At 43.3% G+C, this 27,846-nt stretch overlaps 2 protein-coding genes across 3 annotated transcripts in view; one reads left to right on the top strand and one right to left on the bottom strand.

Moving 5' to 3' along the window:
* Nucleotides 1-23,375, top strand: part of LOC116987382 (clustered mitochondria protein homolog) — a 60,503-nt gene extending 37,128 nt beyond the window's left edge. For both annotated transcript variants that reach the window (XM_033043378.1, XM_033043379.1), the window contains exons 13-26: nt 434-534; nt 1,375-1,527; nt 2,419-2,481; nt 5,388-5,626; nt 6,189-6,273; nt 8,412-8,565; nt 10,082-10,221; nt 12,481-12,561; nt 13,600-13,725; nt 15,051-15,172; nt 17,638-17,731; nt 18,433-18,567; nt 19,118-19,191; nt 21,094-23,375. In XM_033043378.1, the coding sequence (XP_032899269.1) occupies nt 434-534; nt 1,375-1,527; nt 2,419-2,481; nt 5,388-5,626; nt 6,189-6,273; nt 8,412-8,565; nt 10,082-10,221; nt 12,481-12,561; nt 13,600-13,725; nt 15,051-15,172; nt 17,638-17,731; nt 18,433-18,567; nt 19,118-19,191; nt 21,094-21,328 (1,802 nt within the window). In that variant the 3' untranslated portion in view covers nt 21,329-23,375. The remainder of the gene's footprint in view (nt 1-433; nt 535-1,374; nt 1,528-2,418; nt 2,482-5,387; nt 5,627-6,188; nt 6,274-8,411; nt 8,566-10,081; nt 10,222-12,480; nt 12,562-13,599; nt 13,726-15,050; nt 15,173-17,637; nt 17,732-18,432; nt 18,568-19,117; nt 19,192-21,093) is intronic.
* On the bottom strand, nt 23,153-27,840 carry srrd (SRR1 domain containing). The gene is made up of 7 exons (XM_033043381.1): nt 27,659-27,840; nt 26,565-26,605; nt 26,262-26,488; nt 25,541-25,639; nt 25,225-25,376; nt 24,916-24,961; nt 23,153-24,073 (listed from the first exon to the last, which is right to left on the bottom strand). Exons 1-7 carry the CDS (start codon nt 27,796-27,798, stop codon nt 23,888-23,890), a joined length of 891 nt encoding a protein of 296 aa, XP_032899272.1. The 5' UTR covers nt 27,799-27,840; the 3' UTR covers nt 23,153-23,887.
* Between the last annotated feature and the right edge of the window lie 6 nt (nt 27,841-27,846).

Below are 27,846 nucleotides of genomic sequence, written 5' to 3'. Positions count from 1 at the left end.
TATGAAGAGATGGGCATAACATTTTTGTTTATTTTATTTTCGCATAAATTCCATGAGAGTGAATTTCTAATCTATATCTCGCAATTTTAGGAGTGATTAGTGAATTCTGTCAGGGTAAATTTCTATTACGTGATCAACCATGACATGGGTAGGTGGGGGTGTTCCTCTGTACCTGGGACTTAAACTGAGACCACAACTTGCCATTCACTTAGAGATTTGCATTAAACCAGCTTGCTTATTGATGATCATAAAAACGACCAGGCATGTCAAGTGGACATTGACCTTTGCCTACAATGTAAATAATTGGTTCAGAACATGATAAACATTGTTGTTGGAAGTGTTTTTAATCACTTGTGCATCATGTAACAACTGGCATGTTTCTTGGGTGAGATTCCTTTGAAGGAATTGAAATGAAAATGAATTTTTGTTGCAGATGTAAGATTTCCTGAGTGTGAACTGGAGTCTCTAAAAGTCCAGAAGCGACTGATGAAGGACATTGCAGCCTTTGTTGTGTCTGTGCAGATTCCCAGCTTTGTAAGTGACTGCATGGGGAAAAACTCATTATGTTGACAAGAATGAGATGTGATAAGAGAAAACATCAGTATTTGTGCCACACTTAAACCCATTTAAAGCTATATTATCAGAGCATATAAATTGAATGGAGATTCAAAGAAAGCATTAGACTTTGTATAATTGGTTGGTGAATTAATAAGCTGAAGCACCTACTTGCTAGTACGAGAAATATTGAGAGGGGTTGAAAGAGGCGCAGTGGTAGAGTTGCTGCCTTACAGCACCAGAGAACCGGGTTTGATCCTGACTACAGGTCTATACGGAGTTTGTAACTTCTCACAGTGACCTAAGTGGGTTTTCTCTGGGAGCTCGGGGTTTCCTCCCACACTCCAAAGAACCACAGATTTGTAGGTTAATTGGCTTGGTAAAATTGTAAATTGTCCCATGTGTGTGGAGGATAGTATTAGAGAGCGAGGATTGCTGGTCGGCATGGACTCAATGGGCCGAAGGTCCTGTTTCCGTGCTGTATCTCTAAAGTAAACAGTTTTAACACAAATAATTGCTTGGATTCATCATGCTTATCACGTCACTCATGAATTGAGTAGAAATTATATATGAATGGAGGTATCAGCAAATGCTTGAAAGACCATATTGAAGAGGGAACAGGAAATATGATTAGAATTGATTATTCTGCTAATAAGTCTCATGTCTCTCAAAATCTGGGTGTTTTGGAGGTAAAAGGGAGCATTTTTGGGTGGAATGCAGTTCTGTCATGCACCGGCTGTGGGGCAGGTATCACAGCGTTGTGGGTGTTGGGATATGCCTGCTACAGACTGACCTTCACTCCTCCCGTTTGATGTCCAGATCAAAGACTGCGAGGGTCATGTCCTGATGCCTGCAGATGGTGCCACAATGACGGATGCTCTGCACAAATACGGAATTAACATCAGATACATCGGCAAAATAACACAGCTGATAAGCCAGTCAGAAAACAAGCAGTACCTGGAGCATATCTCGGTAGGTATTCCATCAAGCGAGAGATTGCTTTAAGGGAGAGGATAGATTGCTAAACCAATTAATAACCATGAAGCATTAAGATTTGGTTCATTATTGCACTGCATGGTTGAAGTCCAGCTATTCAGTGCAGGGCAAACCAGGTTGTTCATGCTTAATTTGCCGATCTCAGTAAGAGTATAACTGAGGACGTGGAGTTGGCCATGGTATCCCTGGATATGTGCACGCATGGACCTTGTTGGATTTACCTGTGCTATATTTACACGTGCATTGAAGGCAAGTGGGTAATGTCCAAAGGCATTAATGGTCATTATGTTCATGAATGGAAGGCAACAAAGTAGAGGTGGTAAGAAGAAATATTTGATATTTATTCAACATGCAGATGACATGGTGTGGCAGAGGCGTTGTGACCATCCAGTTATATCTCTGTGTTGGGGGGAATTGACCTCACCTGAGACAAATAATTGGTCTTCATATTCAGAATGCAGCACAGATCTGGCCCCTGGTGAGGACAGGATTCCGTTCCTGAAAACTATTCATAACCCAGTCTGCTATTCTGAAATGTGGTCATGAACCAAGTCCCTGCCCGTGTGAAGATGCCTGCAGCAGCCATCAAATCCAACCCGCCTGTCTCCCAAACGCTCAGTTGTGCAATAGTCAGGTGTCTGTAAACTGGGGTGGACCTGTCGTGTAATTCTATGGCCTTAATCTCTTCTCTCTGATGTGGTGATTTATGGCTTTTTAATGTAGCAATCTCGCACACTGATAAAGTGAGATTTAAGTATACCTCTGAAAGTGATAACGCAACAAATATAATATAATTTGGGCATCAGTGTTCTGCTCCTGACCTTTGCGTAGGTAGTCACTTTAAGATTCTGTTTTGCATTTCCACAGAGACTGCTAATTGGTGAAATCATCACTCGGGTTGCAAAGCACGTCGTAGTCCTCTACCAACAGGTAATGGTTCTGCTCATAGAATAAACAGCACTTCCAGTAAGCGTAACTAACACATGTTAAATTTCAGAGTGGAAATGTTTCGGGTTCAGCCTGTGGTTTGTGCAGTATTCGTGAAACTCAGTTCAGTGGCAGTGAAATGGAGCCTAGTCACTTTCAACTTGATCTCTCTCTAATCCTTGAGTGTTTGTGTTAGAAGGTTTGTTTGGGAATTGGGATCTACCACAAGACGTTGCTCTTTGCAAGATTGAAGCGTACTTTGGGAGGGGGCAATGTCATCCACCACATCCCCCAATCCTGCAACTTGTTGGATAAACTTTATTACTGTGTAATACAATTAAAGCTAATGTTCATGAAGACTTAACAATAATCTGGAATCTGGATAAAATGTTACAATTTTAGTGGAGGTTCATAAAGACACTCCTATATGTGATTGTGGCCAGACAAGTGGGAAGTAATTAAAAAAGCATGAGTAATGTTAAAACTCTAAAATATCAGTTAAGCCACAACTTTTTTTATTTATTGCTCCTCAATCAAACATAATTGAGTTACAGAATTTCAATTGGGCCATGCTCAGAGAGTACTGCAGAACTGAAGGGCATTGAAGGTTTATGAACCACATAGGTTTTTACTGCAGTCCAGTGCAGGTGACTCCTATGGTAGGGCCATTCGAGTTGCATAAATCCATGCTTGCATAGTTCACTAATCCTCTGTAATATGCCAAGTCCAATATTGAGTGTGTAGGTAGGAACTGCAGATGGACACAAAAAGCTGGAGTAACTCAGTGAGACAGGCAACATCTCTGGAGAGAAGGAACGGGTGATGTTTCGGGTCGAGACCCTTCTTCGCGAGCTGCGGATGCTGGTTTAAACCGAAGATAGACACAAAAAGCTGGAGGAACTCAGAGGGACAGGCAACATCTCTGGAGAGAAGGAATGGGTGACGTTTCGGGTCTGAAGAAGGGTCTCGACCCGATACGTCACCCATTCCTTCTCTCCAGAGACTCACCAGGGGGCGCCGCACGATGGCAGCCTTTTCGGTATTTTTTGTTATTTTTAGTGTGTTTTAAAAGTTCGTGTTGATGTTCTCTGGTTTGTTTTATGTGGGGAAGGGAGTCGGGGGAAACATTTTTTTCAATCTCTTACCTTGCCGAAGATGCGATTGTTTTCCGGATCGTATCTCCGGTCGCTCTGCGGCCTAACATCATGGAGCTGGAGGCCTTACTCGGGACTGAATTTGAGCCCCAGCGCGGGGCGTGGACTTACCATTGGAGCCGATCCCTTGCTTGGGATCGACGCTCCGACCGCAGCCTGAGGATTTCACCATCCAGGAGCTCGCAGTCTCGGGTAGAGACCGATGTCAGGAATCTCCAAACGACACAGAAGGTTTTGACCCATGCTCCGATTTCCCAGCGCTGGGGAGGTGAGATCCCCCCCCCCCCCACTCGATGCAGGAGCTTGATCGCTTCTGAGGGCCTAAACATCGCTGTCTACGGGAACCAAGATCGCCCCGTCAACGGAAGGCTAGAAGCCCCCGTCACGGGAGAACAAAGAAGGGAAGAGATTGAACTTTTCTTTCGCCTTCCATCACCGTGAGGAATGTGGAGGAGTCACTGGTGGATGTTCATGTTAAAAAGTATTTTGTGTGTCTGTTGCTTTCTATTGATATGACTGTTTGGCAAATTACATTTCTCGTATGTTGCAAACTTGGCTAACATACTTGGCTAACAAAGTATTATTATGATTATGATTATGAGATGCTGCCTGTCCCTGTTACTCCAGCTTTTTGTGTCTATCCAAGATTGAGAATGTTCAGTGACAAGGATATGCTGGAAAACCTGAGATGATTGTTCTTGGAGAAGGGAAAATTAAGAGAAGGGTTCAGAATTCAGATAGGTTACAGAATAGTTGTAAGGTATGAAGAATCATCCAGAGGTGACATGATGTTGAAAGTAAGTTTTGCAAATCGTTTTAACTGGAATTCAATAGACAATAGGTGCAGGAGTAGGCCATTCGGCCCTTCGAGACAACACCGCCATTCAATTTGATCATGGCTGATCATCCCCAATCAGTACCCCGTTCCTACCTTCTCCCCATATCCGCTGACTATCTTCAAGAGTCTTATCTAGCTCTCTCTTGAAGGTATCCAGAGAACCGGCTTCCACCGCCCTCTGAGGCAGAGAATTCCACAGACTCACAACTCTCTGTGAGAAAAAGTGTTTCCTTGTCTCCGTTCTAAATGGCTTACCCCTTATTCTTAAACTGTGGCCCCTGGTTCTGGACTCCCCCAAAATCAGGAACATGTTTCCTGCGTCTAGCGCGTCCAAACCCTTAACAATCTTATATGTTTCAATAAGATCCCCTCTCGTCCTTCTAAACTCCAGAGTGTACAAGCCCAGCCGCTCCATTCTCTCAGCATATGGCAGTCCCGCCATCCTGGGAATTAACCTTGTAAACCTACGCTGCACTCCCTTAATAGCAAGAATGTCCTTCCTCAAATTAGGGGACCAAAACTGCACACAATACTCCAGGTGTGGTCTCACTGGGGCTCTGTACAACTGCAGAAGGACCTCTTTGCTCCTATACTCGACTCCTCTTGTTATAAAGGCCAACATGCCATTCGCTTTCTTCACTGCCTGCTGTACCTGCATGCTTACTTTCATAGACTGATGAACAAGGACCCCCAGATCCCGTTGTACTTCCCCTTTTCATAGAAAGTAATTCAATGGAAGCTGATTCAGTTGGGGGCTTTCAAAAAGGAATTGATATTTAAAAGTCTCTGGGAAGGCCAAGGGAATGGGGTCATCTGGGTTGATCTCGGAAGAGCAAAAATCTTGCTATAGTCATTCTGATTAATTTGTTTGCAGCTCACAGAAGTTCTAATTCTCTTAATTTTCATTTTTCACACAGAATGTGGAGATATCAGCTCTTTCACTTGCCATTAGTCACTTTCTGAATTGCTTCCTGAGCTCACATAACAATGGTGCTGCACATCTGCTTCCGGGCGAACTGGCATCACGCAAGAAGAGAAACAAGCGCAAGATGCGGATTCCTGAGAATGACTTGGCTTGGGCCAGCCTGACCCGCACGGAGCTGTGGAAACAGATCAACAGTGAAGCCGTTGAAAGCTTTGACTACGCTTTGGCTTGGTACGTTATGGCATGGGCGGGTGTACACATTACTTTCTACATCATCCATTGCTGTCGCTGAAGGAATTGATATCAAGGTGTGATCTTAATCTTGTTGATGCAGGAGTGGGATAGTTCTTGTTGAACATTAAAATTCTAGTACAGCTCCCTGGACACACGGGCCAGCACAAACCCTGATTGGTTGCCAAAGGAGGAAAGAGAGGCAGTCTTTATGATCCTCAACATCTTCCTAACCCCGATAGACGTCGATTCCTATTTAGGGTTGACGAACGTTTCAGTGGCCTGAGAAGGCTCATTAATACAAGTAAAATCTTTCCATATTTGATCTTCCAACCTAATAGTCATCTAGTTACATTTCTGAGGGGCATGTCCAAATACTGCAGTACGGAGTAGGAGTGAAATGTAATGATGGGTGAAAGCTTGGCACAGCCGAGCTGACAATGTTTTTAGCCAGAATGATGAAACTCTAAAGGGCATTGGGAATAAGAAGATGTCTTTACCGTTCACTTAGTTTATCTCTTCTCTCTGTCTTGACCTGATGTTTATGATTGGTGCATTCCAGTGACGGGGTTGATCAGGCAGTGGACAAGTTTAGCCTGCAGAAGGTCTCACTTCTGCGCGAGTTCTGCTTAAAGGCTGGAATTCAGGTACTGCTGATTCTTTCATAATCATTATGTCGCTTGCAAATGATGTGCCGTTGCTGTATTAAACCTTCAGTGTGTTTCCTCACCAACTGTGCCTTGTTTTGCTTGGTTCATCAAATTAGCATTCCAGTACATTGCTCTGAAGCTGACCTAATGATTTTGCAAATGTGACAATTAAATGTGACAATTAATGGAGAATAGATTGAATCTAGTATACTATTTTGCAAGAAAATTAACCAGAAAAATGAAATGAAATAAAACAAAATGGTAGAAATTCTAAACGGGGCGGGCAGCATCTGCTGAGAAGAACAACAGGGCTCATGCTTCAAGTCAATGTTTATTCAGAAAAAAATGTGCTGTGTCTGCGTGACTTTATTGGACTGAGTGTGGAAGACTACTACTGCTTGTGTGAAAGTTGGTCAGAGAAGATTTTGTCCCTTAAATATTGCAAAATTCTGTTTATTTAGATTAGATTAGATTAGATATAATTTATTGCCACACAGCCAGGCTGGTGGAAATTTGGGTTGTCTGCAGCGATACAATAATAAAGAACACACAACCACAATAAAACTGTAACACAAACATCCACCACAGCATTCATCACTGTGGTGGAAGGCACAAAATTTGGCCAGTCCTCCTCCATTCCCCCCCCCCCCCCCCGTGGTCAGGACCAGAGTCCAGAGTCAGTCCAGGATCGGCTCTTCCTCACCGGAGACTGCGGCTTTAAGTTGTTGTAGGCCGCAGGCCGGCGGTCAAGATTTAAAGTCCCCGCCGCAGCCAGAAGCACCGTAGACTGCAGGGCCGGCGGTCGAAGCTCCCCTCCAGGGGTGATGGTAAGTCCATGCCGGACCCGCGGTAGAAGTCGGCCGCGGGCCGGCAGTGATGGCTTCTTCTTCCCCCGGGTCCCCAACGTGAGATCCCGGGCTGTAGACGCCGCACCAGCTGGAGCTCTGCAGACCGCGGCTTCAGGCTGCGACTTCAGGCTGCCGGCTGCCCCGGGTCAGCGAAACGGAGCGCTCCCCTCCAGCGAGCCCCAGCGAGGGCTCACCCGCTCCATGCCGAGAGTCCACGCTGCGCCCGCCGCTGAAGCCCCGGGCGCGTCTCCGGGAAAGGCCGCGTCGATCCTTGATGTTAGGCCACGGGGGAGGCGACCTGGAAAAACTCGCCTCTCCGTGGAGGAGGCGACCGAAGCGGTTTCCCCCTCACCCCCCCACACCACCCCCCACATAAAACACACAAAGAAACATTAAATACAGACTTTAAAACATACTAAAAAAATTAAAAAAGGTTGAAAAACTGACGAGCTGCATGACATGGCTGCTGCCAGAGCAGCGCCCCCTACAGAACGTAGGGCCCCCAATATTTCCCCCATTGGAGATTGCTCACAGTGAAAAGTTCCTTAATGAATGAGTTACTCTAAGAAATAAGAGAACAATGGGAGGAAGAAATTAAATGACTTTTCATTGTAAAGGTTATGGTTGGGAAAATGCCAGTTTATTGATAGTAAAGCACAAATTGTTTCCACAATCTAAAATTACTTTGCAGCTGCAATTAATAATTTAAGAATCTCATTTTGTATCAACAATCAGATCTGATTTAGAAATCGATAGGGGTATTCTTGATTTATTTGCATGTAACTAGAACGTCCAATATAGTTTAGTGAACAGGAGCACTATCGCACAATATTTGGTTTAACACATTTGTGTTTTAATAGCCAATAGTCAATACTGATTCAGTCAGTAATTAACATCTGTTTTCATCCCTATGAGACGTTGCTAAGAATTTTTTGGGGAGAAATTTGGAGCCAGTGACTTAAATGAACCAAAAGGACACAAAATACTTGAGAAACTCAGCGGGTCAGACAGTATCTCTGGAGAACATGGAAAGTGATGTTTCGGGTAAAGACCCTTGTTCAGAAATGAACCATTTAGTATTAGATAACATAAGGAGACCATCTACTGTTTACGGGCATGAGCAATCACACCATTGTAGTAGTTGTGCTGCCCCACTGAACACTGTACAAAGGATTGTGTGGATTTTACTGGCCTTTGTGATACCCTTGCTGAGCTATTTGAAGAATCTGCCGTCATGTTTTTTTGATTGATTGGTTGTTCATGATATTCTTGGATATTTTCTCTCAGATTCTGCTGCGAGATTATAACTTTGACAATCGCCACAAACCCACGTTCACAGAAGATGATATCCTCAATACATTCCCTGTGTTCAAGCACATCATTGTGAAGTCGAAGGATGCGGAGAGAGTTTATCAGAAAGCACAAATGAATATTCAGAAAGGTACAGTCATGTTGATGAGACAATGCTGACATAATTGGGTGGAAGAGAGGAAAAGATGTCCTTTCACCATAGGGTTCAACTCAAGAATGATACTTATTTTAGATATTATTAAGGATTGAGAGTGAGGTTTGATCTGAATAAGGAGATGTACTGAGCAAGGAGTTCACATCTGAAGCTGCTCCACATTATGTAAAAGACTCTCTGGGAAACCAAGCTCTGATAACTGAGTGACACTAAATATTACAATATTGCGTTAAGTGTGGAAGGTGGTGGTGGGGATGTGCAATAAAAGTTGAGTTGCCCAACCCCTTTAACACCAAAAAACAAAAAAGTGCAGATGCTGGAAAATGAAAACAAAAATGCTAAATATAGTCAGCAGGTCAGGCAGCATCTGTGGAGAATAAATGGTTAACTTTTCAAATCATTGTTCAAGTTCAAGTGAATTTATTGTCATGTGACCCTGTATAGGACAATGAAATTCTTGCTTTGCTTCAGCACACAGAACATAGTAGGCATTTACTACAAAACAGATAAGTGTGTCCATATACCATAATATAAATATATACACACATGAATAAATAAACTGATAAAGTGCAAATAACAGAAAATGGGTTATTAATAATCAGAGTTTTGTCCGAGCCAGGTTTCATAGCCTGATGGCTGTGGGGAAGTAGCTATTCCTAAACCTGGTTGTTGCAGTCTTCAGGCTCCTGTACCTTCTACCTGAAGGTAGCATGGAGATGAGTGGGTGGCCAGGATGGTGTGGGTCTTTGATGATACTGCCAGCCTTTTTGAGGCAGCGACTGCGATAAATCCCCTCGATGGAAGGAAGGTCAGAGCCGATGATGGACTGGGCAGTGTTTACTACTTTTTGTAGTCTTTTCCTCTCCAGGGCGCTCAAATTGTCGAACCAAGCCACGATGCAACCGGTCAGTATGCTCTCTACTGTGCACCTGTAGAAGTTAGAGAGAGTCTTCCTTGACAAACCGACTCTCCGTAAACTTCTCAGGAAGTAGAGGCGCTGATGAGCTTTCTTGATAATTGCATTAGTGTTCTCGGACCAGGAAAGATCTTCAGAGATGTGCACGCCCAGGAATTTGAAGCTCTTGACCCTTTCAACCATCGACCCGTTTATATAAATGGGGCTGTGGGTCCCCCTCCTACACCTTCCAAAGTCCACAATCAGTTCCTTGGTTTTGCTGGTGTTGAGTGCCAGGTTATTGCGCTGGCACCATATGGACAGTTGCTCGATCTCTCTTCTATACTCTGACTCATTGAATACCAATACGACGAAAGGTTACTAACCTGAAACTTTGTCTCTGTCATCACTGTCTCAACTTGCTGTGCAACTTTTAGAATTTTCTGTTTGCTGTTGTCTTATAAATATAAACTTTTGGTGAAATTTGTACATGTGTGATTTGCTTACAATTACAATCCTTTCGATGTCCAATATTGAGAACGAGCAGGAAAATAAATCTCCTTTCTCATTTATAACTATCATTGTTTTTGTTTCCAGGAAACATTAAGGACGGTTTTGAGTTAATGAAAGAATCTTTAAACCTTTTCAAAAATGTGTTTGGCCCTTTGCACTTGGATGTCTGTGCTTGCTTGCACATGCTTGCACAGTTAAACTACATAATTGATGACATCCCTGAGGTGAGCAATGCTTTTAACTTTGTGCTGGAGGTTTTTACTCCAGCGAAGAGTGGCTAGAAAATATTAAAAAGAGAAAATAGTTCACAGAATAATGAATGTGATATAAAATAATGATTGCACTTTTACCAACACTGTCAGATTGTAATCGTACTGTGTGCATGTGGATTTTAACAGGAGAGTCTGATTGTGAACTGATCCTTCACTTTATATCTGTGAGATAGACAATGAAATTGATCTTTACCTACTCTCTGTAAATCTGTAAATAAGCAGCTTGCAATTCTACGCATGTGTACACTAGACATACCTGTGACCACCGCAACTGCCGTCTGGGTGTTCAGACGTTGATCAAGTGAATAATTGCAGTTGAAGTACCTGCAGCTTTGATTTGTTTTCGCATTTTTTTTATTTTCTAGCCACTCTTTGTTGGTTTTCACAAGAACATTTATCCAGTGGGATTTTAATATTGAGGCAATAGCAAATAATAACATCTACTCTAGAATAGGGGCATCAGCAACTTTTAGGGCGGCACGGTGGCCCAGCGGTAGAGTTGCTGCTGTACAGCGTCAGAGACCCGGGTTCAATCCCGACTATGGGTGCTGTCTGTACGGAGTTTGTATGTTCTCCCGGAGACCGCGTGGGTTTTCTCCAAGATCTTCAGGTTTCCTCCCACACTCCAAATATGTACAGGTATGTAGGTAAATTGGCTTGGTATCGGGGTCGCTGGTTGGTGCGGACGCGGTGGGCCGAAGGGCCTGTTTCCGCGCTGTATCTCTAAAATAAACTCAACTAAACAGGACGGCTTCTTGCAGGATTCATCGCCTTTAATACAAATATGATGCTGTGACTCGTGATTTATACAAGCCACAACTTTTTTTTCCTTGATTTGTAGAGCTTTCTATCTCTGCACTGTTTGGTCACGGTGATGTTGGTGTGTACAATGTGTGGACAATACATTGTGGGCATCAACAACTTTCAACATGTTTAATGTGGCAAAAAAGCCAAGGTGCAGTACATTGGTAATCGAAAAAACTGATGTCAAACTCCAGAAGGAGCTATCAGAACATAGGTATGGCAAAAGTGGTAGATTTTAGAACAAGGAAATTAGTGGAGAATGTTTGGGATGAAATTCCAGAGCTGGTGCTAAGCACCAATGATGGAGCAATTAAAGTCAGAGATGTGGAGTGGTCCAGCATTAAAACGTAGATATCTGCGAGTTTAAAGGCCCGTGGAGATTGTGGAGATAGAAGTTGAGATTGTGGAGAATTTAAAATAAGGAATTCAAGTTTTACAATCAAGACACTGCTTAAACAAGGGCTAGTAAGATCAACGAGCATGGGGAATGAATGGGACATGGACAGCACAGAGTGAAGATGACACATTGGAATAGTCAGATCTGGACTTGAGGTAAAAGGTTCCATCACCCACAGAGCCTGTGGTGAGGCTGGAGTTGAGTGATGTTGAAGTTATGGCCTCACTGTGTGAAGGATAGGAGGGTTAAAACTTGATGCAAAATCAAGATATACTAATGCTTGCAGTCTGGTTCAGTTTTGCATAGATACCAAGAAGAGCAGAAATAAGGGTTTCGCCCCGAAACGTCATCCATTCCTTCTCTCCAGAGATGCTGCCTGTCCCACTGATTTACTCCAGCTTTTTGTGTCTATCTTTGGTTTAAACCAACATCTTCAGTTCCTTTTTACACAGAGCAAAAATATTATTGGATAGAGGACAGAATATGTGATGGGCACTGAAGACAATGACGTCAGTCTTTCCAATGTTTAGTTGGAGGATGTGTTTGCTTATTTCTGTCCTGTCCACAATGTCACCAAGTAATCTGACAAGATGGAAGAGTTATGGTGAGATCAAGCTGTTGTGCTCCCAGTGTACATGTGGATATTGATGCAGTTGGATGAGAAGTGGAGAGATGGAGAGAGACATAAAGGAGCAGGTGCAGGAAGAAAAACCCACTCCTGTAGATCATTTGGCAATGACTGAGTGAATGCAATTCACCCGGACGAATGATGGAAGAGAATTGTCAGGGCAGGATGGTGTGGTTGGCTTTGGCAAAGACTGCAGACAGGTTGAGAATGATGAGGAGGGATAGTTAACGTTTGTCACTGTTGCATTGTGAAGAATCCTGATAGATCAGAGCGATTTCTCCCAAATGCTATTGCAATTCTCTCTCTCTCTCTCTCTCTCTCTCTCTCTCTGTCTCTCTCTCTCTCTCTTTCTGAACACTGGTGCCCTTCCTCTTTCACACAGGCGATAAAGAACCAGCAAAAAGCGGTCATAATCAGTGAGCGAATCCTTGGCTTTGATCATCCCAACACAATTCGTGAATATGTGAGTTATCATTTCATTCGCTCTTCATTTGAAACATGTTGGATTATATGTTTACATGCAGACTGTTCTTATTCAACTATCATTATTTACACTAACCCAGACGTTCTTCCTGATATTGTCAATGTGGAACCGCAGCGTAGTAAACATGCACACCTACATGCAGTAGAAAGTGAACGACAACCGTGGGCCCTTCTATGCCTGCAAACTGGGGAAGCTGAGGCCCATAGTAATGTCATGCTTGCACATGCTGCTGAAGCTGGTTAACACTATGCAACAAAGCTCCCATGTAGTAAAGACCAGGAATGGAATGTGAGAGCCTTGTCTTATAATGCGATTGGGTGTGCGATTATCTAAGATTATTGTCTCTGGTGAAATTGCTGGAAACGTGGTTGTGTTTCTCGATGTATTTAATTTTTGTCCATAAATCCCTTTAGGAATGCACAATAAAGAGCCAATCAGATATGTAGCTGGTATCACTGTCGGTGGCTGTTATTTGCCAGCCTCTGCAGTAACTCTGACATAGAGGCAAGCTGCGCCTGTGGTTGATCATGTTTCATAATGTAAATAACTGGAAAGAAACATTTAATTATTACACACTGCTCCATTATTACCCAATGCTACTGCCGAGCCTTATCATCACTCAATCTGTAATTAAACTCTTGTCCAGTATCCTTCCTTTGACCAGTGCATCACTTTGTCTTTGGTGGAGCTTTGCAGACCAGTTTGTTGCTGTGGATTTGAAAAGAAAGGAAGCTGGTTCTCTGCTGAATGGAATTATTTCATTTCTCCTTCAGATGGAGAAGGAGACCATTTGGCCCTTTGAGTCTTTGTTGGCTCTCAGACCTATCCTGTCGATCCTATTCTCCCAGTTACTTCCCTGTATTCTCTCCCTCCCCCCTCCCCCCCTCTCGAGTCCATCAGCTTTCTACTGATTCTCTCACCACCCACCTGTGTGGTGGCAATGCCTGGGTACCAATGTAGCAACGCCCTGAGACGCGACTGTTCCGAGCACTGCATTATCCTGTTCTACCTCCACAGGTCAGGCTGGGTCTCTACTGCTTTGCCAACAATCAGAATGCGACAGCACTGAGGCTGCTGTACCGTGCCCGGCAACTGATGCTGACTGTCTGTGGAGAGGACCACCCTGAAGTAGCTGTTCTTGATGTAAGTGTCAAATGGCAGAATCACTTTTGGGCAGAAGAGGGTTTAATGCCATCATTAACTGTGTGGACGGAAGGAAGTAGGGGGATCCGTGTTAAAAACTCTTTACAGGTGGTATTCATTTGGGGTTGGATAAGAGTTGCCCTCCTTATGGGCTTCATGATTGGAAGGTAGTGTAAATTACATTTAATTAGCACCTCTACTGCAGAAAAACAGTTCTGTGGTGCTCCATGGTGGTGGGAGAAGTTGTTGTTAATGTTTTATTAGATTAGAGCTAATTGGGAATTGGGAATGAGCATAATCTAAAGAGTTACCTTTAGGGGCCATCTCAAAAGAGGAGAATGAGGCAGAAAGATTCATGAACGAATTACAGAATTGATAGCCCGCATACTAATGATGACTAGGTGGTTGTTGAAAGGTGCGGTGCATTGAAGAGCAGAATAAGGTGGAATTCACCAAGCTAGGCAAAAGTGGGGTCATGAGAGAGTGTACCAAGTTATTAAACTGGGATGATCCATGGTGGTGGAGGGAAATAGAGTTGGAAGCTCGAGATGGGATGAATAAGAGTTTTGCCAGAACGTGTTCTGAGACAGTGGCACAAATAGCCATTGTTACAAAAGTCAAGGCAAATGCTGTTTATAATGGAGAGGCAATGACTTTGAAATTCAGTCTGGAATTGGAAAGGATAGCAAATCTCAACCCAGAAAGTGGCCAAGGACTGAATAGAGCTGGAAACCTAAATTGCAATATGTGATTGGCCAAAGATTATCTCATGTGTAACTGGAGAGAATTGTGGCTCCCTCAAATTGGCTTCATATATTTAAGTTGAAGGCTGTGACTGTACTTTTCTAACCTGATGCAGATGTTACAGAGGGATTATTCTGCTTGTGGTATTATTGCTCAATTTAATAATCTCCTGAACAACATATGTTACTCCACTGACTTTCATCAACAACCATTGCAGATTGTTTTGCAAGCAGGGACACATAAAGCTCCAGTAATTCTAATGGAACATTCACCCCTTCCCTTTCCCCGTGCAAGTGTGGATGATGAGCCTGCATTCACAATTTGGGTAACCAGGGATGAGAGTGGAAGTTATCTGTGTTGGACTGCTTCTATCATGCATGTTTCCAGTTATTCAACCTGCAGATCACACTGGAGCTTCCCTGCCTCCTCCCCACAACACACACTCCTACACAACATCACCTTTAATGGCGCTGAATGAGAGTGCGTCAACACAGAAGCTCAATTATTATAAAGTGGAGAGTCTAGCAGGCTGGACTTAATCTGATCATTGTAAAATTCACTTTGTTTCCATATTCCTACAGATTAACATCGGTCTTGTGCTCCAAACTGCACTGGATTATGACCTTGCAATTCGATTTTTGCAGAAAGGTCTGGAATTAAACATCAAATATTCTGGACCCCAGGCGCTACAGACTGCCCTTAGGTAGGGTTGGAGATAAATTTAGCACAAAAATTCTATGGGATTAATTTACCTGGAAACCCGTATTTCCTTATCAACTTTCTGGGGTACGGTGCACAGTTTTGGTGGTCTTTTTTAAGAAAGGGTATAGCAGCATTAGAGGCTGTCCAGAAGAGATTCCACAGGCGAATCTCGGGGATGAGGAAGTTTTCTTATCATGAGAGGCTCAAGAATTTGAATCTGTTTTATTTGGAGCTTGGAATAACGAGTGGTGATCTTCGTGAAACAGACAAGATCCGTAGATGGCAAGATAGGACGACAATGAGATATTTTTACGTGAGAGAATCGTGAAAGAGGGAACGTCGTTGCAAAATAAGGCAACAGTCATTAAAAACCAAGGTGGAATTTTCTTCTGGTGATGGTGGTGGAAGGAGGTGAACCTATGAAATTCTCTAGTGGTGGGGGCCAGATATCAGAGGTATTTAAAGTGGAAGTGGGTGGACACAAGAGACTGCAGATGGTGGGATGTGGAACACAGAACAATCTGCTGTAGGACAAAATGTTTACGAAAGAACAGCAGATGCTGGAAAAATCGAAGGTAGACAAAAATGATGGAGAAACTCAGCGGATAAGGCAGCATGTATGGATTGAAGGAATAGGTGACATTTCGGGTCAAGATCCTTCTTTAGACTGATGTGAGGGTGGGGGGGGGGGAAGAAGAAAGGAAGGGGCGGAGGCTGTGGGAGAGCTGGGAAGGGGAGGGGAAGGAGGGAGAAAGCAGGGACTACCTGAAATTGGAGGTCAATGTTCATACCACTGGGGTGTAAACTACCCAAGCAAAATATGAGGTGCTGCTCCTTCAATTTGCGGTGGGACTCAATCTGGCCATGGAGGAGGCCCAGGACAGAAAGGTCAGATATGGAATGGGAGGGGGACTTGAAGTTCTGTGCCACCGGGAGATTAGGTTGGTTAATGCGAACTGTGCGGAGGTGTTCGGTGAAGCGATCGCCAAGTCTGCGCTTGGTCTCACCGATGTAGAGCAGTTGACACCTAGAGCAGCAGATGCAATAGATGAGGTTGGAGGAGGTGCAGGTGAACCTCTGCCTCACCAGGAAAAACTGCTTGGGTCCTTGGATGGAGTCAAGGGGGGAGGTAAAGCGACAAGTGTAGCATTTCCTGCGGTTGCAAGGGAAAGTACCAGGGGAGGGGGTGGTTTGGGTGGGAAAGGACAAATTGACCAGGGAGTTGCAGAGGGAGCGGTCTCTGCGGAAAGCAGACAGGGGAGGAGATGGGAAGATGTGGCCAGTGGTGGGATCCTGTTGGAGGTGGCGAAAATGTTGGAGGATTATTTGTTGTATGTGACGGTTGGTAGGGTGGAAGGTGAGGACAAGGGGGACTCTGCCCTTGTTACGAGTGGGGGGGATGGGAGTGAGAGCAGAGTCACGGGGTATAGAAGACTCCTGGTGAGAGCTTCATCTATAGTCTAGAAGACCTCATCCTGGGTGCAGATGCAGCACAGACGGAGGAATTGGGAGAAGGGAATAGAGTCCTTACAGGAAGCGGGGTGGCAAGAAGTGTATGGGAGTCAGTGGGTTTGTAGAACTCAGTAGAACTTTGTAGAACTTTTTTTGGGGGGGGGGGGGGGGGAGGAGATTGTCAATATTCCGGGCAATGCAGGGTTTTGACCCAAGATATCATGAATTCCTTTCCTTTACCCACGGAGTTCCTTCAGTAGTTTGTTTGGTGAATACTGGTGTAGGCCATGTTAATATACGTGCAAGGACTTGATGGCTTGTACTTTGAAGTCAGAATTTACACACATTTGCAAATACCCTGAGACAATGCCCCAGCAGATCTGAGTGGAAGGATCCATCTTTGGGAATTATGGCCAAGAACAATCCTTTGGTTATTGTAAGTCTTAAAAAAAATCAGGAAAACCAGAACAAAAGGTAGCAATTTGATAGCTGAGAGCGTGAGGTTTGTCACAATTGCCCGAAATAACTCTATCCCATTAACATTCTTTTGTTCGAAAACCACAAAACACAGACAATGTTTAGTTGTAGGTAATTGCCCTGCTTGTGTGGGCCAGACTTGGAAAGTGATTTTATGCAGCTTTGTCCTGTCTCTTGCTGAAGACGGTGGCTTGACTTCTACGGTCTCATTGTGATGAATTTGATTATTCCCCTCCCATCTCTTTTGCATGAAAATTCATTTTAAGCATTTTTTTTAATGCAAAACAGAAGCCAGCTTCTCAACTTTAGTGGTGATTCTGAAAGTTCAACCACATATAAAATAACTAAGTACTGTACCTATTTTGAAATTGCCTAGTCATTAAATGACCACAATAACCTCTAGTTGGAGGGCTGATCGTGTGGTGCAAATGCATTGATTACTTGTGGGAATCTGGATCTAAACCTTTGCGTCTACAAATAGAAGCTATGATTTGAATGTGCTTGTGTCTAATTACTTTTTGTTTGAAAACCACACAGTTATCATCTCCTGGCCCAAGTCAACGCCAGCAAGGCTGACTTCCGAGCAGCTATGCAGCACGAGAAGCAGGCCTACATCATCTACAGGGATCGAGTTAGTTATTCCAAAATATTTTTTTCTGTGTTGTAGTCCGATGGCATTTAAGTCAACCTCTGAAAGTTACCTTGGCAGATTGCACTCAGTGGAATAAAAAGTGAGGGTGAACACTACATGTTGCTGAATCAACTCCAATTTTCTGTCACAGCAAGTAATGCATTCTGCAATGTGAAGATTTCCCATGTTACAAAGCAACTTATGTTGTCAAATAAGATGTTAAATAGGTGCCATCATCTATTCTTATTACTTGTATATACTAGACATAGAAACATAGAAAATAGGTGCAGGAGGAGGCCATTCGGCCCTTCGAGCCTGCACCGTCATTCAATATGATCATGGCTGATCATCCAACTCAGTATCCTGTACCTGCTTTCTCTCCATACCCCCTGATCCCTTAGCCACAAGGGCCACATCTAACTCCCTCTTAAATATAGCTACAGGATAAGACTCAATAGTTTTTTTTCTGTTCACACTACCTTAACCCATCCTTACCGGGCAGTTTGTGATGCAGACAGGAACACATATTTTGACGTATACTGCATCTAATAGAAATAGACTTTTGGTCCAAAATAAGTCTTCTCCTTTACATATCACAAGCATTCTGTACTGCCCATTGACAATCTTGAAAAACCCCAAAACACTGAATATTTAGAAATATGGCAGAATTAATTCATTTGGATTTTTATTTTCAAAAATAGCTTGGGGAGACGCACCTTAAAACGAAAGGAAGTTCTGAGTTCCTGAAGCATTTTACTCAACAGGCAGTTAACCTCCAGAGAACCATGAATGAAATTTACAAGAATGGATCAAATGCTAATCTTTCTCCAGTACAGGTTGGTGCCCCTTATTAACCTACCTTGCCTTTTGTTCCAGTGTAAAATTTCCCTGCCTGGATTAGAGGGTTTCAACGACAGGGAGAGGTTGAATAGACTTGGATTGTTTTCTCTGGAACATCAGAGGTTGAGGGGAGACTTGATAGAGGTATATACAATTATGAAAAGCATAGATATGATAGAAGTCAGAACCTTTTTCCCCCCAGGGTGAAAATGTTCAGTACTAGATGGTATAGCTGTAAGGTGAGAGAGGGATGGTTTAATGGAGCTGTGCGGGGCAAGTTATTTTACACAGATGGTGGTGGGGTCTGGAACACCTTGCCAGGGATGGTGGTGGAGGCAGAAATGATAGCTGTGTTTAAGAGACTTTTGGATAAGCACATGTGCAGGAACAGAAGGATATTGATCATGTGCAGGCAGAAGAGTGTTTAGCTAGGCATCATGTTCAGTACAAACATTGAGGGCCGAAGGGCCAGTCCTTTGCTGTATTGTTCCATGTTTCATAGACAAAGAATCTGATAGACTATGTTTGATATTGATTTTTTTCCAGACCACATCCCAGAGTAAAAAAATGACGCTGGATCAGCTTAATATAATCAATGGAATTGTTCTCATGGAAACGAGGTAGGCCTGTCCTTCATTTCCCATCTTCCCCTTGAAACTATGTGCAATCTAAATTAATATTGTTTAGGGTTGAGAACTAATATCAGCGCAGGAATATTCAAACATCATCAATCAACAACACTGCCAGAGCAATGAATAATTGTATCAAGGAATGGAAATACTTGACCTTTCTAAGAAATGTATAATTTATGTCTAAATTGTGAGTGGTATTATGTCGTAAAAGCACTCGACTCCCTGATAATCCATCTGTCAAGAATTCTGCCAAACTGGATCCTACATTATTTTAAAAAGTCGATCGCAGTAAGGACAGGTTATAGTGTGGCGGAAGGAACTGCAGATGCTGATTTACACCGAAGATAAGACACAAAATGCTGGAGTAACTCAGCAGGACAGGCAGCATCTCTAGATAGAAGGAATGGGTGATGTTTTCAGACTGAGAGTCAGGAAGAGGGCATCACAGAGATAAGGAGGTGTAAGAGATCAAATGAGACGAAGAATAGATCATTGTTAGCTAGAAGATGACAACAAAGCAGAGATAAAATGTAATCAAGAGGACAGTCAGACTGGTCGGAGAACAGGGAAGGGGGAGGGATGGAGAGAGAGGTAAAGCAAGGGTTACTTGGTTAGATAAGTCAATATCCATACCACTGGAGTGTAAGCTGCCCAAGCGAAATGTGAGGTGCTGTTCCTCCAGTTTGCGCTGGGCCTCACTCTGACAATGGAGGCCCAGGACAGAAAGGTCAGTGTGGGAATGGGCGGGGGGGGTTTAGTGTTGAGCAACCGGGAGATCAGGTAGGTTTAGGCGAACTGAGCGGAGGTGTTCAGCGAAACGATCGCCGAGCCTGCGCTTGGTCTCGCTGATATACAGGAGTCCACACCTGGGACAGCGGATACAGTAATGAGGTTGGAGGTTCGAAAGGTCAGTGTGCTGCATTTATGTCCCTGCTATGCAGCAATGAAGATACTGATTGGTCTTTCATTTCTAAGCAAATGGGGGAGGGGATGTCACCATTCCTTGCTCACAGTCACAGTTCTTTGAATCTTTTGGATGTCTGGATTTATGACGTTGTGAGTGATTTTATCTTCTGTTCTTTTATTGTCGGATATCCTGCCAACATGCTTGAATAATGTTTTGTCTTTTAGTGAGTCAACTCAAGCTGAGTTGAAAAATAGCCATGGATGAGTAAAATATAGACTGGGAAAGCAATGACAAAGGGGGCGAAGAGGGCGAGCAGTTTTAAGTGTGCTCAGGAGATGGCTCTTGATGGTGGGCGGTGGGGGGAAGAATGTCTAGCAAACGGTGATCATTTCATAGGGCGTAAAATAGAAAAAGGGTACGGACCACACCAAGGCAAGAATAACCAATTGGAGAAGGCCCAGGTAAATTGGAAATGACGTTTGATAACTAAACTAATTTTAAAAATGGGAGGAACTTATAGTGAAGATGTTTTGGCCATTCTGTTAACGTTGACCATCCAGGAGGCAAATTAAACCATGGTGTTGGAAGAGGGTTGGATAAGATTCTGAAAGGAAATAATTTGTCGGGCTGCAGGGTAGGACGGATATTACATTGAGCTGCATTGTTCCTATGTGAAAGACAAATGATTACCTTACAAATCTGATGGTATTAACATTGAAATCTCCAATGTTAGATAACTAAGCTACAGGGTCTGAAGAAGGGTTTTGGCCCGAAACGTTGCCTATTTCCTTCGCTCCATAGATGCTGCTGCACCCGCTGAGTTTCTCCAGCATTTTTGTGTACCTAAGCTACAAACAACCCCCTTTTTCCTCCTCCCACCATTTCCCGCTTTCTTCAACTGTGCAATGAAGTGATTTTTTTTTGGATTAAAAGACACGTTTCCCCTACTTTCTTCAACTGATCAACTTTAATGATTATTTTAGAAAATCTGCTTTGGAAAAAGCAACTGAGCAAATGCGGAGCCTAATTCTGGAAGAAATCCATGCATCACAGAGGTTGACCAAGTCCCTTGCTGGCATTGGCGTGGATGATCAGATACTGGTCAATGGAAGTGAAGCCTCAGGAGAAATTGTACATAATGCAGAGAAAACGCTTGGGAAAACCCTGATCAACGACAAAGAAGAGACTGGCTGTGTGGCATCAAAGGTTTCTGCGTAACAGTTTCTCAGGTGTCAACAAAATGAGCGATCGAACTTTCCAGTTATTGCCACAAATTCAAATACTCTTTTGTATCACAGCTAGAAGGAGTGATCACATAACTGGGTCCCTGTAAATACTGGCAGCTGGGGTTTGAAGGCTAATCACAGACTGGAAATTGGATCATGTGACTGTTACAATTGGAAAACTTTTTCTCTTTAAATGACTAGATTTTTAATAATTGTTTTAATAATCAGATAGTGGGTTTACTATTTCTGAACACTGAATGTAGTTACGAATTCCAGACTTTTGGACCCAACCTTGCAGTTGGGCAGGACTTTGCCAAATAATTGGTAAAAGTATAAAATTGTGCTTCATAGCTGTGAAACATCAGGACATTGGGAAAACAGCAGTGCAGAATATCCACACTTTTATATTCTTCATCATATACAAATAATACGTAAGAGAGGGGAGCTGGTATGTTTCATAAGTTTGCAGATGACACTAAAATTTGATGGTATACTAGATTGTGAATGTGGATCAACTTTGAAAGTGGGCAAAGGGAATTAAATTCAAACGTGTGTGAAGTGATGACATTTGGGATGCTAAACCGGGGTCTCGACCCAAAAACGCCCAAAATGTCCTTTTGTGTATTAACCAGCCAGCAACTGCAGTTTTTTTGTTTCTACACCCGGTGAATGGCAAGATCCTTTGTAGTATAACTGAACAGTGAGATCTTGGGATAGCAAAGCAGTGACACAGGTAGACAGTGAAAAGGCATATGTCATGCCTGCGCTCATCGGCTGAGGCACTGAGTATAGGAATTGGGATGTTGTGTTGCAGTTGCAGAAGTCTTGGGTCAGTACTGACATATTTAATTATTGTGTGCTGTTCTGGTGGCCACATTATAGGAAAGATGTGAATAGAGGGGGTGCAGAAAATATGGACAGAAATGTTGCTGGACTGGAGCGTTTGAGTTGTAAGGGGAGGTTGGATGCTGGGATTGTTTCCCCTGGAACAAAAAAAAAAAGGCTGAGGTGTGACCTGAGGGGTTTATAAAATCAGGGACCCAGATAAGATGGGATGTTCAGTATTTTTCCATTGGTAGGAGAATCTTAAATCCACAGGACATGGGATTAAGGTGAGAGGGGAGATTTAAAGGAGAATTTGTCCACACAGAAGTTGGTGGCTACATGGAATGAGCTACAGGAGGAAGCAGTTGAGGCAGGTATCACATTTAAACGACATTGGGTCAGGTACATGGAGAGGAATGGTTTAGAGGGATACGAGCCAAACACTGGCAAATGGAATTAGCATAGTTTGGCATCTTGATCGGCATGGATGAGTTGGTTTGAAGAGCCTTTCTGTGCTGTCAAACCTCACTTTGATATACAAGATACAAGATATCAAAGCAACCAAGTCTTTAACTCCCATAAACAGCGTGTGGTATATTTATTGATTCATTCACATCATGTTAATACAGGGTGCTAAACCAAACTTACTGTCATCGAGCAGCTAACAGATGTGGAGAAGGGCCACATTCTCCTCGAGGTTAAACACGGAATTTCCCCCGTTTTTAATAAAATATTTTGAAATGCGATTATGAAAGTTTTCAATTTTCACATTATCGCTGATAGTTTTTGTAACTCCAGGTGGGAAACGTGCTTCTCCGCTGATGGACTCTGCAGCATGATCACAATTACCTGTTGCAGATACATCCATCCAACTGTCTAAATCTTTTGTCTATTCAAGTTTAGCTTGCCATTTGCTTTCATGCGTCCATAAGTTCAGAATGAACATAGACTACTGGCGTCTGGGGAAAATACACTAGGTCCAAGGCAGATGTTTACCATTTTTAATTCACCTTTTGTGCTGCTTTATTCTAGTATTCAAATGTGTGCATCAAATCAGAATTGCCATTTGCAGTTTTATTCTTGCTTTTATTCATGAATCATCTGTAAGCATCGTTAAATTGTGAGGAATATCTTTTTGTTATGGAATAATTTAGTTTTTACAAATGTTGTAATACTGTGATCTGTTATTTCAGTAATAAAAATACAGACATTAACATTGTCTTTCTACTCACTATCAACAGACACGAAGCATCAAAAGATGCACCAACCACTGGCAATTGGGTAAAAACAGTGTTGGGGGATTATTCAATCCACGCAGTTGAATGAAAAGGGAAAAGATTGGGCAGAAGAGAGTGACTTTGGTTGATGGCATCCAAGGGTTTCTCACCACACAGGCACTTGCATTCCAAAGCTTGTGAAATCGTTGCAAACTATTTGATCCCTGACTTGTTGTATCAGGCAAGGTCTCGGCTGTAGGCCACAACAGCAGAGGTTTACCAGTTAAATTTAGAGCAGCGAATTTTGCCAGTCATTTTTTTGTTAAAACCTCTCCTTCCCACAGAGAGGGAATCCACTCTCACTTGCTGATCAGAGGTCAGGTTGTGCAATGTTTACATTCTGAAATTCTTAAAGTTACACTTGATAGCCTTTTTTAATCCCATTTCTTTGGACAATGCAGTGCATTTCACCTGGATTTTTCTCCCAACTCTGACAATGAAAGACATTCTCAGCCGTTCTGGATTATTTCCAAGTCCTCACACTGCTGGTACATTGGTTCGGCTGCACCCTCCCAGAACTCTCTGGGCTTTGCATCCAGTTTTTCTCTAGGAAACTGATGAATGGAGGTATCATTAAATACATCCAGATATCTATTGCTGTCAGGGAATGCTGCCTCTTCGGTCACTGCCAATATCTGTGCTGTATGGTTAAGGTTTAGAACATCCAGGGCAAGTTACTTGGTTATGCTTTGACAATAATGATGCATTCTTAACAGAAAATACAAACCATGTGCAAGATGTTTCACTGCAAACCCAGAACTGTGGAGGCAACCCACAATGAAGGAGGCCATTGGCCCAGAGTGCTGCCTTGTCTAACCCAAACACTCTGCAACTAGGTGCTTCAAATATTTATCTAATTTATTACACCACAAAAGACTCGGTACTAAATCAGACACCATGATCCTCTCTTAACTCAATAAAGGATTCAATTAACTCTATGGCTATTTCTCAGTAATAGTAAATGAGATTAGCTATTTCTCCTCCAATGGTAAATGCTTCTCATTGCTGTTTAAATGAATAATCCAAAGTGCTGGAGGTACTCAGTGGGTCAGGCAGCATCAGTGTCAGGAAATGGATGGATGACATTTCGAGTTGAGACCTTCAGACAAAAGATTGAAAATTCTAGTATCTGCAGTCTCTTGTGCCTCTAACAATTGCTTTGTATCTGGGTAATAATCAAGCTGAAATATTTCCCACATCATTCGGCCTAACTGGATGTGAATAATTCCGTGGGAGGATTATTCTTGTGTTGATGTTACTTATTACCAGTGTATTATACTTTAGTAGATACTAAATGATTTACTTCAAGATGGACCTACATGTCCACCTCCTGGCCATTTATGACTGTACAGACCATTTCTTTCTTCACCAAAATACAATTTTACAATTGTCATCAGTTACAGTGAAATAAGATCAATGTTAATGATTTTCTGCTTCAATAATCTTCTGTGCTCACTATGAATTCAGTGAAGGATACAGAACTGATGTAAGTGTAGTCTCTCTGTAGTATCCTGGCTGGCGACCTGCAGTCCATTGAACAAAGATTAATCCCAGCATTATTTTGATAATCTTCATTACCTTTTGCTCCAGCAATAAATGTAGCCCATAATGGTCGCCAGGGGTCACTTATCCACTGTAGCTACTTTCCAGTTGAAGATTTATCAATCACTTCTCTTCTTAATCCAAATTCTTCACGCGTTTCAAGTGGATCTACGAGTTTCTATCGATCCCCACTTTTCAAATCCCACCTTCAACTTAACGTGAAGGATGAACAGTGTTTTCTTACCTCTCCTCTATCCCTTTAAAACTGTTTCCAATAAGAATGGTTTGGGCAAGTTGTTGCGGTGACCAGTTTCTCCACAGAAGGTTGTTATAGAGAGCCTTTCCACAATGAACCATATAGAAGAGGGTCGGTCGGTTGATGGGCCGCTTTCCTTCCTAATACATTTACAAAGGAAAAATCCATTAATGTTACAGGATCAAGAATATACTAATTTGCTATTTAAATTATTGTACTATTATTACATGCATTCAAAGGCTACTTAAACTAAATTTTCATTTTTGTCTGGCTTGAGCGAAATTGAAATCTTAGTGCCACTCGCCTCATTTTCTGTGATCACCACCATCCCACAGTCCTTCAGGAAACTCTTCTCCCATTCTGTAAACAACGGATCAAAGAGAAGGCAGCTCACTCGAGGGATCTGGTGGACACATGGAGGAAATATTGAGAACGTTATAGAAAGATTAACAACGATGTACCGCGGCAAGTTTAGTGCAGCACCCTGTTCTTGGTGATATCCATTGTCTGCACAGTGGTGATGGGCTGGTGCACAGTGATAATTACAGGGGTACGCATTCTGTTCCCCCAGTTCTCAGAGAACCTCCAGCTCAAGCCCTCTTCTGTGCAATGGAGGAGATCGGAGGGAGAGGCACACACCTACACAACTGCTGCCAACTGTAAATGCTTTCATCATAAACCCACGTGTAAAACAAAAGATGAGCTGATATTCCCATCTAGTATTTCAGGATCAGAAGCTGGATTCTAAACAAAACGACCACTGAACTCTCCCGAAGAGAAGTTCTTGGTTTGATGTCTTTCCCCTGTATCTTGAAACATAGCTCTGATTTGGGCACAAGAGTTAACATGTACATCACCCCAATGACTAACATTTTTTAAAAACACATTGGAAGTTCTATTCATAACTTTATCCATAGACATATATTGTTCTAAATGTTGCCATCCATCAGTGACTAGTTTCCACACAAATACTGGGAAACATATTTACTTGTCTTGCTCCACCTTTGGCATCTTGCTATCCTTACCTGTAGTGTCTCGAGCAGCAGAAAGAGCAGGGCCAACTGATAGCGAGATGCAACCGAATCGGAAAAGTTTCCAATCCCGTAACATACTAAGTCGAGTGTGGTTTGACAAAGATCTATATCATCCTTCTGATCCTCCAGGACTTTGGCAGCTCCAACATCTGGTGAGCAACATGACGCTGGTGCCTTTGGAGTGGTGCAGTATTTGTTTACCGCTCTCTGGGCTGTTTCTGAAATCAAGTGCGACAGTCACCATGATGGAAGCATGGTTAAATTATCAAAAACATCGATAGTCTTACAACTCACCACGGCAAATGGCCCAGAATTCTGAACTCCGCAACTCCTCTCTGAAACAAAGTTCAATAGTTTGAATGCATTGGAAGCTTTGATTATTTTAGTGATTGGCATCTTCAAAGGCAAGGCCAATGATGAGAAGTTCCACTCTCCATATCTCTGATCTCCGTGACATATAAACGTTTGGAAAAGATTGGGTAATTATTGATTGATTGAAAGATACAGCATGGAGACAGGCCGTTTGGCCCACCGACTAACTGCACACCGTCGATCACCCGTTTACAATAGTTCTACGTTATCCTACTTTCTCGTCCACTCCTATATACTAGAGACAATTTACAATGGCCAGTTAACCTACAAACCCGCACATCTGTGGAACGTAGGAGGAAGCCCAAATGGTCACAGTGAGACAATGCAAACTCCACTTGCACAGCACTCGAGGTCAGGATTGAACCCGTGAGTCTGGCACTGTGGTTCTACAGGGTACTCCACTATGCTGCCCAAAGTTCAGCATCACCTCCCTGCTATTGTATTCATTGCCCTGCCCTGGCAGAATCCTACAGCCTTCATAACCACTTTATCCACCTCCACTCCCACCTTTCTGAGGATCATTGGATAGAGCTCTATGATCTTTGCCTGTAACTAAGGTACCTCTGTTCCCACCCCTAACTTCCTACCACTTGTGGGGTATGTCCTAGCCCCATAGTCCCAAAATAAATCATCTCACATCCACCAGGATTAAATTAAACTCCATCTGACATTGCCAAGGCCATTTCACCAACACATGGCATTTCATCCATAACTTTTGCGGGTTTTTTTAAAATGCCAAGACTTGCTTTGCTTCTAGAGCCCTGTGGAGGAGGGTGTTGAAGCACGATGGGCTTTACAGGGACTCACTTGTCTGCAGGTTGCCCTTTGCTGCTGCTGTGTGTGGGTCTGGATGTCCCACACTGAGTGATGTGTCTGCACTCCGGCCCTCCCTCGGTGCTGCCCTCGGGCCCCCTCATGTCGGCACTGGACAGGGGCTCATCCCGAGTTACGCCCTGGCCCGGCTCCAGCCCCGGTCATTCCCCTCTCCCCGGCCCTGGCCCGACTGGCTGACTTACACCGTCTCCCGCAGCCTGTGCCGGACCTTGTCCCCCTCACACACGCTCGGCTGTTCTGCCGTCCGCCCACCGGCCTCTCTCCGCTTCGCCCTCCGCTTGCCGACCGTTTCCCAGCCTCCGTTTGCCGGGCCGGCCGCCATCCCGGGCCGAGTGTCCCCGGGTAACGCTCCCCTCGCACTCCTTACCCC

The sequence above is a fragment of the Amblyraja radiata genome, chromosome 25 (assembly GCF_010909765.2).
Source record: "Amblyraja radiata isolate CabotCenter1 chromosome 25, sAmbRad1.1.pri, whole genome shotgun sequence".
Classification (NCBI taxonomy): Eukaryota; Metazoa; Chordata; class Chondrichthyes; order Rajiformes; family Rajidae; genus Amblyraja; species Amblyraja radiata.
The sequence above is the reverse complement of the archived record's forward strand: the minus strand, read 5'-3'. Positions and strand labels throughout refer to the sequence as shown.

Bases quoted from the DNA above. Each gene is read 5' to 3' on its own strand.
- srrd (XM_033043381.1), bottom strand. From the start codon at position 27,798: ATGGCGGCCGGCCCGGCAAACGGAGGCTGGGAAACGGTCGGCAAGCGG. The intron at 26,489-26,564 runs GTGAGTTGTAAG...ACTTGATTTCAG, and splicing joins ATTCTGGGCCATTTGCCGTG to AAACAGCCCAGAGAGCGGTA. The intron at 25,377-25,540 runs GCGAGTGGCACT...TAAATGTATTAG, and splicing joins TGGTGATCACAGAAAATGAG to GAAGGAAAGCGGCCCATCAA.